This window comes from Spermophilus citellus (assembly GCF_964194105.1).
Source record: "Spermophilus citellus genome assembly, chromosome: 15".
NCBI lineage: Eukaryota > Metazoa > Chordata > Mammalia > Rodentia > Sciuridae > Spermophilus > Spermophilus citellus.
Window position 1 is genome coordinate 28,894,775 of NC_138195.1, and position 13,093 is coordinate 28,907,867.

A 13,093-nucleotide genomic window follows, 5' to 3' on the forward strand; every position below is an offset into this window, starting at 1 on the left:
GAAATGAAATAGAGAAAAAAGACCAAGGATAATATTGCTAATTCAAACAGGAAAAAATAAATAAATTCAGTGAATAACATTGAGAAGTGGTCTCTGACTTTAACAAAAGAAAGGCCCAGTAGTATATTCATTATTACACTGAAGTTTGAAAAGTTAGAATCTATGCCTTCTTATGTTTTCTCCCCTGTGTTGCTTATAACCTTTTTCTTATGAATTCTCTCTTCCATTTTACATATAAAATCTCCTAAGTGATCTCTCCTATACAGATTTTTAAAGTGATTGCCCAGGCTGTATATATGATATAGTCATGGTCTAATCTACAGAAATAGATTCATGATTGAGTTCTTGCCTAACATTAGACCTATATTTCTATTTCCTGACTTTACTGCATTTTATGAAAATGTGAAATTACGATATGAGTAATTTTTAGAACAGAATTTAATTCTCTTACATTTATGGCCTTTACACAAAGTTATCTTTTTACTTGACTGGCATCTTCACCTGGGGACTCCTCTTGGCCTCTCCTCTTCCCTAATTATACGAAAAATCTTGTCTTTTTGACCACTGACTATTATCCTTCAGTCATCTGTCCTCTATAAAGACTTTCTTGACTTACAGATTAATTTCTGCTGCACTTTTTTTGGGAAATAAAAGCGGGTTCTATTAATAATTTCACACAGTGAGTTCACACTGGCTTGTGAGATTCAGTTACTAAATTTTAAAGTTTTGGAAGCTGGTTGTTAAGCCATTTACTTGAAATTGACCACAATGTTATATCATACAAATATGCAAACATAGCACATCATTTTCTTTTCTTTTTCCTTTTTTTTTTGGAGAGCTATCTATTGTTATTCAGACAATAATATAAAACAATAGTATGCTAGGTAAAGCATTAGTCAAGCATTTAAGATGATGTCATGTTTTTCAACTTTTTACCTATCTTATAGGAAACTGTTTTATTGGACTGAAAAATGTTTCCTAGTACCTAGAATTTCAAGGGGGGAAAACACCCCAATCAAATCTGTATTCTGAAGAATTAAGTTTGTGCTTATGTACTCCATCATCAACAAACCTCACAGTATAGAGCTGTGAAAATTGCAGACCTTTACAACTTGGTTGTTGATTAATGATTTAATTAAAGTAGGATTAATATAAATCTATTGGCAAGAAAGAATGCTACTGAAAGTTGGAAATGTTCTGGCAATCTACCCTTCTAGCAGTCACTGTAGAAGGTGATAATAATAGAGTGACAGTCACCAACTTCAACACTTGAAGATCTTCTGGAGGAAAGGCTGATGTTTGCAAGCTCTGCAAGAATAAATTGAGAAGCAAAGGAATAATTTTAATGACTACAATGTATCATATGGTGTGCTATTTTAATGTGACTCAGGAAAAAATTCTCTCAGATCTTGGCAATATACAGAGTTAAATTCTCTTAAGTAATTGCTTTTTTTAACTTTATAGTACTCTATGAATGTTGGACCCAATCCTATTTCATTTTTTGATCTGACAGAAGAGAAATCAGAGCTTTATTTGTGTCCTAAATAACTAATGTATGGAAGGATGTACACATAAGTCTGGGTGCTAATCTAAGCCCTCTGTTTACTCTTCTCCCATCTTCATTTCTCTTTCATCACACTCTTTTAACCTGATTTCTCCTCCTGTGGACTATGACATTCTTGTTTTGTAATGGGTTACAAATAAATAACACAGACAGGAAATGGCACCGACTTGGTTCTTTAAAACAGTTGCACATGGAAATCTTGATTGTTTCAAAGGAATACTATGTTCATCATTTCAGTTTCTGCTAAGAAAAGTTCTAGGACACTTATATTAAAACTAATTTTTGTAGTTATGAAAATTGAAACAGGGTTTGAAATCTCATCAGTGTAATCTAGAAACAAAGGAATTACAAAGCTAAGATTTATTCTCAAGTTTCCACTACAGTTACAAACATTAGGAAAGGAATGAATAATGACCTAGTGATGACTCAGAACCCAAATTATTTCAGCCCTGAATATTTCAGGCCTCGTCAAAATTCTTAGCAAGAATATGGTATTAACTGAATGATCCTATTTAGATACTCATTTCTAGTCTATACTTATTACTCATCAGGTAACTTATGAGAATTATATCCCATTACATGTATTGGTATAAGTAAATCTTTAAAATAATTTTAAAAGGTGCTTAGTATGCTTATCTTACTTTTAAAAGTCATACTTTTATGGCACCTGGAATATATAATTTTAGGTTCTTCTAACTCAAAAAATTAAAACCTGTCTTAATTTTATATTAATTTATATATGTAAATGTATATATACCTCTGAAAACAATGCACTATCTTATGTGGGAATAGTATGAATAAAATATGTTAGTATTTACATTATGAATAAAATATGTAAGTATTGTATGTAAAAACAATGTTTTGAGATTAATGCACTATTATATTCATGAATTTAATATATTACTAAAGTAATGTAAATGTATGTAGACTTTGGTTTTTATCATTCATTTAAGCCTGCCAAAATTCTCCTTTTTTCCACCCTCATTATACTATAACTGCTATTTTTGTAAGATTAGAGAATTCTGAATTCCGTGTAGGATATGGCAAGGCAAAGAAATCTTACAGGGAATAAAAAGTAAATGGGTTAAAGTCAAAAAGAGTCATGAAGATTTGACATTTCCAAAACTTCTGAATGGGCTCATTTATGCAAATGATGCTGTTGCGATTAGGAAGAAAGAACAGCTCAACATCGGCTAGAGTTTGATAAATATCTTGTCTCTTTCATACCAAACCTCAAAAAATCTTTGTTAATTTGATACATTATCATCATCATCATCATCATCATCATCATCATATCATCATTATTTTTCAGTTCCAGGGACCGAACTCAGGGGGGCCTAAACTACTGAGCCATATCCAAGCCCTTTTTATTTTTATTTTGAGAGATACAGCATCACTACTTTGCATAGGGCTTTACTAAGTTGCTGTGACTATATTTGAACTTACAATCCTCCTCCTTCATCCTCCTGAGCAGCTGGCAGTAGAGGCACGTACCACCACAACTTTAAAGGTATATTTAAGGTGTTTAAGTTGAAATGTGTCATATCTGATGACAGGTGTCAAAGCATTCTGCTGGATCACAGATACAAAGTCCCCAAACAGTCCTCCTTGTAGCCTAATTTCTCACAGTGCTTTTTAGCAGTGCTTTTCTTATTTTAAATTGATCAGAGGCATAATGAAGGAGGAGGAGGAGGAGGAGGAGGAGGAGGAGGAGGAGGAGGAGGAGGAAGAGGGCAGGGGAAGGGGAATGGGGAAGGGGGAGAAGGTAGAAGAGAGGGAGGAGAGGGAGGAGGAGGAAAAAACTATAGGTTCCTTTTATTTCTCTTTAAAGGCATATACCTTTATTAGTCCCATAGAAGAAAAATAATATTTTCTTATAACTTAAATTATCTACTATGTGAATTGGTTAATGAAATCTACATTAGCCATTTAGGTAAAATATAAAAATGTGGGCAAATCTGTGAAAGACAATTCACGGTAAATTTATAACCTTTTCTTTTTATATACCATCAAAGAGCCAGCAAATACATGCTTAGATTAAATATCTGTTTTATTTCTTTGCCTTGGAGATGACTATATTGCCGTTTTCCAATGAGATGAATGTTAAAATGGTTGACACAATAGGACATATTATAAAATGGTAGGGTGAGAACTCATTCACTCTATTTAATAAAATATTTTTGTTAAATTTATTCAAGGAGGTGTGCTGGCATTGGAAATATATGGATAAATAAAATTCTGTTCTACAATAGGTACAACAAAAGGGTAAAATGGCAAAAATTCTCTTTGTTTAAAATGGTTTAAGATTATTTATTTTAAAAGACAATTGAAATTGTTGTGTCATTAGCAGTGTTGGGAAGGTAGAGCTGCATGTATCCAGGAAAGGGAGCTCACATTTCAGATATATATATCTTCATCAGCTTCTTAATACAGTTATGCTCTCATTTAGCATTTCTGTGAACATAATTGACTGAATGTATGCAGTGTTTACTTGATTATAAAATGTTTCTATGAATAAATAGGGTGTTAGAAAGCACATTCTCACTCTTTCTAGAACTTGGTGGCTTAAGTACATGAGTGAAATGGAAAAAGAATAGAATAGTTAGGAGCTTTAAAATATACTTCTAAACATCATAAGGTAAGAATATACAGAGAAGGGTTTTCTTTTTATTGTGAAACTGAAACACAAAACAATGGTTACTGATTTTATCCATCTGACACAATAATGAGGAATCATTTTTTTCAAATGCAAATTTATTTTTGAAACATTGTGTAATGCATTTTTCACTTAAACTTTCTAATCCATATTCTTATGTAATAACATAATATTTGTTAAGGAAGAACCGGTGTTTAGATAAAGAAATTGAGGAAGCAGTGGGTAGGCTAATAATTTTTCAAACTATAGACAATGTTCAATTCTTTCATACATGTGCTTAACTTACCATAAACTTAAAATCGGTTATAATGAAAAAAAGTACCAATCTAAAATGGAAGATTGTGATTATAAAGATCAAGGACAATTAATGAAAAAACACAATTAAAAGGTAAAACAAATTCACATATCATTTGAAAATAGGGAGAAACTATCAATAAAAATAGAGGTCCTCAATACTATTTTGAACCTATCCCTCAGCCTTATCGCTGTGTTATTTGCAGGCACCTATAGGCATCTGCCCTGAGAATAGATTATTAGCACTTTCTGCCTATTTTACTACTTAATTGAAGTGGTATATAAGACCCACTTATGGTATAAAGTGCAGACGTTGAATGAAGAAGAACAAGAGAAAAAGCAAGAATTATGAAATAACAGAAAAAAGTATCTTCCTTCAAGAATCAATCAATTATTTCTGACTCTACAATACATAAATGTTATTAACAGTTCTTTAATAGTAACTACCATGACCATCTGGAAGAATCTAGTTATGGTAAGTAACATGTTTTAACATCCCTGTTACAATTTGGTTTAATAACATGAGCAACATATAACATAAAATTCAAGGCAAACTTTTTTCATGTATTCAACAAAGATGCTTTCGGCCAACCTAAAGTTGCAATTCTGTGACATCTGTCAGGAATATTAATTAATAGAAAAGATGTCTAGAAACAAGGTCAACAAATATGACTTGATGGTTATTGTGTGACAAATGACTGTGTCACCTTGATCAGATATACTCCTTCTTCCTCACCTATTCTTTAATGCCCATAAGACCTCCTGAAATCAATGGTTTTAGCAATATTGTTCTTATATCAGTCTACTCTCATCAGTGATGATCTGCTATTTCTTTTGCATTATTGAAAGCTGGGCTGATTAAAATTAAAGTGAATTCCTATGCCCTTCTAGGAAAAATAACCATAAATTTCCTTATAAATATTTACATAGAAAGGTCATTTATATGAAGTATTCTTAAGATTAAACATACTTGATAATTTCCCCTGTGTTCCACAATTTTAATCCTGAGTCAAGGATTTATAAAATAGTGAGAGTTTTATCAAAGTAACTATTCAAATGGTCCAGATTTATTTAGTTAGTATTAATTTCGCTGCCCTCCATCCTTTCCCCAAAATATACTGACCAAATATTTTATTTGGTTGATCTGTGTAAATACTGCTTATTTTTGCACTATCTCCAGTAAGGTATAGATTAACTTCATGATCAATTTTACTAAAACAATCATTTCAAAAGTGCTGAAATATTTATGATTAAATAGCTTATAATATTTGCCTATTCCCTTGTAAAAAGTATGCCAGAAATTACAATGGCATCGCATTTGTCAGGATATTAGTCTTCTGCCAACATCATATTTCCAGAACAATGTCCAGATTCCAACAGTGATCAAAGAATGCTTCTGAGAATCACACAGCTTTTGCCCAAATCTACATATCTTATCCCTATATCAGACTTAATAAATTTTTAAATAACACTAAACAAGAATAAGACACAATCTCTCCCACCAGTATATTAGAAATTGCAACTAGAAGAAAATTTTTGAGAAAGGAATAGCAACAAGTTAAATTTTATAGCCAAAATTTGAAGGAAAAAAATATGTAAAGCTATATGGAGAGAATATTTGGAATACTGGTTGAGATGACCTTGGAACAGAAAACAAAAAATACTAAGTTATATTCAGTGATCTGATTGGGTTCATAGGGAGACAAGATATGCTTAATCTAACTTCTACATAAACTATTTTATAGTAAAAACAATTGTTTTGGTGATTGAACAGGTAAGCCCTGGAGTTCAATAGTACAGATCATTGGTTCACAAAATTCAATGTGCATTCAAGTCACCTTAGGATCTTGTGAAAATGTGGATTCTTGTTTGAGAGGCCTGGGGTGGGGGCATGATTCTATATTTCTAACAAGCTTCTATTAATGTTTATAGTTTTTCTAACAAGGGTGTAAAATGCATTGATTTCCAATTAAATTAGATAAATGAGATATTACTGTATTTGTCTTCAAATACTTTTGAAAATCTGAAATGAAAGCATACTAGTAATATATGTTGGCACATTTATGTAATACACTTTGGAAATAAGGAAATTGTATTTTAAAGTTTTAAAAATGTAAGAGGGGTATAAATAATAATGCATTATTCAATCCTTCAACCATATACTAAGCATGCATGAAGTAATGTAAATGAAATCTGTGCAAAATTTGAGGTGAGCTATATCTCTATCATACTAAGTCATAGTCAATAGAATTCTGAATTCTCTTAAACTATATTATTTCATCTTTCTACATCTGGAGGGTATGCAACACACAGGGCAAGTTTTTCTAAAAGAATAATTTATTGTAGTTTCTATTAATGGTAAAACTCTGTGCTTTGTTCAGTGGTGAAAAATGAACAACTGTTCTTTGATTTAAAAAAAATGCCCAGGCTATCATTTTCTGGCTCTGAACTACAGGCACATAAATATGTGCATCAAAATAGTCTATAAATAAACCAGAGCTGGGAGAAGTTAAATATAATAATGCATTTGAAGTTATGGATTTATAGCCTTTGTAGGCATTTCACATATTATATAAATTTGCGACTCTGCCAAATTCTTTTCTGCTGGGTTCATAAAATATTCATGTCCAGTGACATTAATGTGAGACTTTTCTGGCTTTACCATGACTTCCACACTGAAATTGTGGTTCTAGATGCAATATTGCCTATTTGACCTTTGCCACTTCTCAGTAAGCTTTTACTGAGGGTGAGAGACTGTTTTGTTGCTCCAATTATTTAATTTCCAGTAGCTAAACCAAATGATCTACAAAGTATAATATGTATAATGTATTTTTAGGGGGAACCAAGTAAAATTGTAAATTAAATTGTTTTAAAAAGACATGACCTGAAGTGTTCCATGTTTCTTCAAAGGTGTATATGTGTGTGTGTTTGTGTGTGTGTGTGTGTGTGTGTGTGTGTGTGTAAAAATCTGTAAAACTTTAAAATGGATAATAAGAAAAGTAAACCCATGATTCAGAATAATTTACAGGTGATTTTCACCTTTACTACTTTCATTTAAAAAATAAAAACAGGATAACATAGACAACAATTGTACAAACCTGTTACCTATAAAAATCCTCTAATATTTTCCCCATTTGCCTATAGAAAATAAAATTATATGTACTGAAAAATGTGTTGTGAAGTTAGAAATGAAGCACAATTTGTGTTAATTAACAAAATATGATTACTTAGTAAATTATGTGTTTATTAAAATGAAAAATAATTCAAAAGCCAACAAAATAGCTAAATGTTTGAATGATGTGTTTTTAGTGAATCGATTCTGTCCAAAAAGATTTTCTGGGAAAAACAATTAATTGATACAAATGTGAGTGCAAATCTGTCTGGTTTTTTTTTTTTTAATTTTAAAGCATATTGTTCAAAGTTTTAGCTTGTGTGCATGATATAAATCCCATACATTGTTTTCTCAGTGACAATAAAAAGCACAGTTCATTAAAAACTGAAGTAAAAATTAAAATAACTTTTAAAAAATCAGTCACAGTTTTGTCATTGGTATATGGAGGTTGTTCCAGGGACCCATCCAAAGCTCTTCATCATCTGACTGTGTGTGGTCACTATGGAATTCCAAAGTCTCCTTGATGTTTTTATTGTCAACCATGGACTCCTGTTCCACTGTGCTTTTCAGCCTGTTCCCCAATGACTTTGCTGCTGTACTGTCAGTTACCACAGGGCAAGGGGCAAAGGTAACCAGCGTTGGTCTTTTGTTCATTTTCTCAGTAGAAAATGGCCCCCTTGACAATGTGTTCAGAGGTACACTCTCCTCATGTGTCACTGCCAACTTCTCTAATTTCTTAAAGTGCCTCCCCTGACGGACAGGGGAGGTAACTTTCAAGTTATCAGTGAGGCAGGCACGGCGGGTTCTCACCACAGAACCATTCTGTGCAATATATATATTGCCATTGATATTACTGTGGATCTTAGCATTGTGAAGACGGTTTCTCTGACATTCCGGAGCACTGTCTTCTCCAGTTGAACTAGTTTCATATTCTCGATCAACAACTAACTTGATCATTCTCTTTCTTGCCCACTGACAAAATAAAAGGAAAAAAAATAGTGTTAGTCATTATCAAAGGAGTGAAAAAGACAAGGAACACAATGCCTGTGAAACTTTAAAAAGTGTTATGTAGAAAGTTATCAAATGTAAATAAGTCAAGAGGGGTACAAGGAAGCAACTCTTTATTCACGTCAGTTTAGTTTCACAAATTCTTGATTGGCGTCACAACATGATATATTTGAATAAAGTGTTGCTGAGCTAGGAAGCAGACATTCCAGGAAACACATGCTCTTAGATCAAATTACTATTCTACATGAAAACAAAACTGTATTATTTATATTTAACTTAGGAACTAATCCATTGTTTTGTAGTTGCCTTACTATTCAGGAAAGTTAAATTGGAAGCATTGAACAGCAGTAGATTATTCCATTCATGTTAAAGTTTCTATTCCCCATATTTGAAAAATGGTTTTTAAATTCAAAGTTGCTAATTTACTCAATGCCTGCTAATTTATTCAATGCCGTTAGCCAAAATTTTGTATGTTTAATGCATTCATTCACTTGAAATGTCCTGGTTTTCTGGGTCATTCCATTCAGATCTTTGTTAACTTAGAAAATATATACCCAGATTGCATAATTTATTTAGTATTAGTACACAAATTATTCAATAGTACATAAAACTGAAAGCCAATTATTCTAAATTTTCCTTTGGCAAGCAACCGAAACACAATGGAAATTTTCACCAATTATTTGTCTCTTTCCAATTAACATTAGAAAGGGCAAAGGGCAAAAGTTGAACTGTTCTATATCATTTTATCAAAGAAGCCTTATTACATTTTTGGACTAGGTGAACTATCAATGCTTGGCACTGAGTCAGTCTATTTCAAAATTATTATGTTTACTTGCTCAGATAAAAAAAATATTATGACTCCTACAATATGGTTTTAAAAAATCCAGTTCAGAATAATGATGTTAACATTCGATTTTTCATATGTTATCTTATTTAACTTCTAACATTTGAAAGTGGCAGCTACAAACCATCTCTCCATGTAGCTATTTGATCCATTCCAACAGATTATGTATCAATCTATTCTTATCTCTATATAAAATTCATTCCAACAGAGAGGTGTCACTGATAACACATAATGCCATATTGCATAATAAAAATCCTGCTGAAAAATAGTAAGCATTGACTAGCTAATTACATGTGTTCCTATTTACTAGTATAGGAAATATTAGTGGGTTTTAATCTAATACAGTCTAATATACCAATTTCTTTGGATATCATGTGTCACTTTTCTGGCAAGCTTCTGATCTTAAGTCAGATCAAAATCATGGTTAATTAACTGCCCTTAAAGAGTCATTTCAGAGAACATACAGAAGGCACTGCACGCAAGAGCACTCATCACTGCAAAAGTCCCACCTACTGTGCTCTCTTCTAAAGGGCTGTGTTGTAACCTTCAGAGTTTGCTCCTGGAGACTTCCTTCGGTTTGCCTTTTTGCTTCTGTCATAGGCTGGCACCTGAAAGCCCCAGGGACCTCTGGACTGACTTTCACTACTACTGCTACTACTACTACTACTGCCTAATTCTGATTCCTCTTCACTTTCTATGCCTCCTTCCACAGAAGCTGATTCTGCACTGCCCTCCTCAGGGACATTCTGAGCGTCAAGGTCTGCAGATTCTTCCACAGGGGCCAGGTCACTTTCTCCTCCTAGGTGTTCCTCCTCCTCTTCTACAATGGGTTCTTCTTGCTCTTTGGGTGGCTCCTCTCTTCTACCTTTGGCTTCCTTGACTTCCTCCATGACAGGCTTCCTTCTTGCAAGCACAATGTTTCTTCTAGCTTTTTCTCCTTCTGACTCTGTGGATTTGGATTCTTCTGATTCTTCAGTGGAACTCTCCTCCTCCTCAGAGGGCGTCTCAGACTCAGATTCTTCTTCTGTGGTCTCGGATTCACTGAACTCAGATTCTTCTTCACTGTACTCAGTGTAATCACTGGAGGATTCCTCCTCTGATTCTACGGTGCTTTCTGTTGCTTCATCTTGGTCTAGAGTTAGTTTCAGATAATCTTTATCCTCTTCCTCCATGCGTCTTTGCCACTCTTCACCCTCAAGGTCAACGACGCCTCTTTTATCAGCTAGTCCTCTAACTTTCTTAAAGATCATGGGGAATATCCTGGCCCTCTTCCATGTTGTGTATGTGGGCTCCGCTGCAGGTGGCTTTTCAATAGTTACTACCACTTCCTCCTCCTCCTCACTAGGCTCTCTAATTTCAACTTTTGGTTTTGTGATTTTCTTTGGCTTTTCCTGAAAATTGTGAGAATGCAATTGAAATGTCAGTGTGAGAACAGCTATGGTATGATCTTGTTACATGTCATGTATAAAGTAGTAGGAAAGAATATGCAGGGAGATAACTTCACCCAAACAAAATTTCAGAAAGCATCACAAAATTCTCTACCATGTATAGACAGAGGTAGATTAAGTGAGTATAAACTGTTTTACTTTTGGCTATCTAGGAAAATCTAGTGATATTGTCATTTTTTTTAATTCAAAGGTTTTTTTTTCATTTAGATCAAGAAAGAAATAGCCACTACCTCTTTCCTTTCTATCTCTAGATTTTGGCAGTAGCTTCTTGTGTCTTCCTTTAGCTAAATATATAAAGAGTCTTTTAAAGTCATGAAAATACATTAGTTTATCTAAAAGTTTACATAAAAATTGGCTATTTTCTTAAATTTTGAACAGGTTAGGCCTACTGTGCCATTCATTTGTTATTATTGAGGGGGAGAGGATAAATCTGCCAAATTAATAGTGTAGGCAAAGAATTTGATAAAATTGGTTCATACTAGTTTATGCATGATTACATAATTTCCTCAGATATGTAGGTAGAAATAATGATTGAAAGATGGAGACTATTTTTCATGATTTTTAGATATGTTAGGCAGTGTAGGTACAAAAGTAGCCATTGTGTTGTATATTTTTAAACATATTTGATTATATATTATGTTCATGGAGCAATATTTACAATTTTAGGAAACAAAATTATTGTAGCTTTTTCCAGATATTTAACACTTTATAGAAGGAAACAGATTAAACTATTAAAATTAATTCCCTCCATAGATAAAGCAATAAAATGACCAGCAATGTTAAATTTCTGTGGAAAACAATTGGTAAATGAATAGGATTTTTTAAAGGTGGAAATAGTCTCTATACTGGTAGTCAAATAGAATTTAAAATGTTGTTCTTCAATATTATCCCACATAATGGAATTATGGTAATTTACCTCTTCCTCCTCATATTCCTCCTCAGCTTCACCAACCACCTCACCATATTCCTCCTGTCCAGCAGGTGGTAACAATCGACGTCGACTTCCATATTGAGGCATTTCATACCTGTAAAAGAAACTAAAAACCTTAAGTACTTTTTTCCTGCGGTATATGTATAATCTACCATGAATGATCTCTGTTTTCTTCTTTTTCTTCACCATTCAGTCTACAGATATTATGTAACATCTATTAGGCTCCTTTTAAATTAGCTACAAAACTATAGGGTAAGAACTACTACCTGATGACCAAAGATTTTTGCCATAATGGTACCCTGGAATAACAATAAAGAGAGTTGAGTTATTTTAGATATAAGTTTTGAGAGAATAGAATGAGAACAAAAGGCATAATGCTCCTTAATTAAATGAATAATGTAGGACACAAAATATGTTCCTTCTGAAAGTATAATAGCTGATTGAGAACATAAAGTCTACATATTTATACTGAAGGTTTTTTCAAACATGGCTGACAATGGATATACATTCTTCTGTTTCATTCCTTTAAGCAGTGAAGTGTACATGTGGAGAAATAACCTTTGAAATACTTGTTATTGGATTCTTAAGTATGTTTTCCACCTTCTAATCATTTTTGAGCAAAACTTTACCTAGACTGGTTTAAAAAATGTTAAGCATATCACATGAAGATAAAGGTGAATTTAGGAATTGAGCAAATATGTTTGACTTTTATTTCACATTTAAATAAATATGAATAATTTTAATACATTTCTAAAATTACAATATATGCCAAATAGAAAAATGATTAAAACTTGATTGAAATTAAAGGTAGATACATTACTTATTTTTCAAACATAAAACTAATGAAATGACTTTGAAATAATAAATGCTAGCAAAAAAATCAATAAATGGCTTCCTATTATTTATAAATACTATATAAGATTCTGAATAAAAAAATCTGAAGATGTACCCATGCTCAAAACTGTAATAATCTTGTCCATATTCCTGGCCAGGATCAATTCCAGACTCCATGGATAACTCCTATTGTTCAAAAAGAGAAATTGCATTTGAAAACAAATTCTTATCACAGTTCAGCTCGAAGTAAGATTTCCACACCTAGAATTTGATGATTCTGAAAATATTCCTGCCAAAATAACTATAATTAAAAGTGTTATTTAAACACATTCCTTTTTTGTTTGTTTTCTGGCCACAAGTACTCACAAAAACTAAGATTGTATAATTAGACTTTACTTAAAG

General features: G+C 32.6%; 1 protein-coding gene across 7 annotated transcripts in view; it reads right to left on the bottom strand.

Moving 5' to 3' along the window:
* Positions 1–8,046: 8,046 nt before the first annotated feature.
* Positions 8,047–13,093, bottom strand: part of PCDH15 (protocadherin related 15) — a gene marked incomplete at both ends in the record, with an annotated part of 726,342 nt that continues 721,295 nt past the window's right edge. For 2 of the 7 annotated variants that reach the window (XM_081268818.1, XM_081268817.1), the window contains 3 exons: positions 8,047–8,598; positions 11,843–11,951; positions 12,807–12,877. In XM_081268818.1, coding sequence (XP_081124944.1) covers positions 8,047–8,598; positions 11,843–11,951; positions 12,807–12,877 — 732 coding nt within the window. Of the gene's footprint in view, positions 8,599–10,002; positions 10,870–11,842; positions 11,964–12,806; positions 12,878–13,093 lie in introns of those variants that run through there. The other 5 variants (XM_081268808.1, XM_081268809.1, XM_081268810.1 and 2 more) reach the window with 4 other exon arrangements.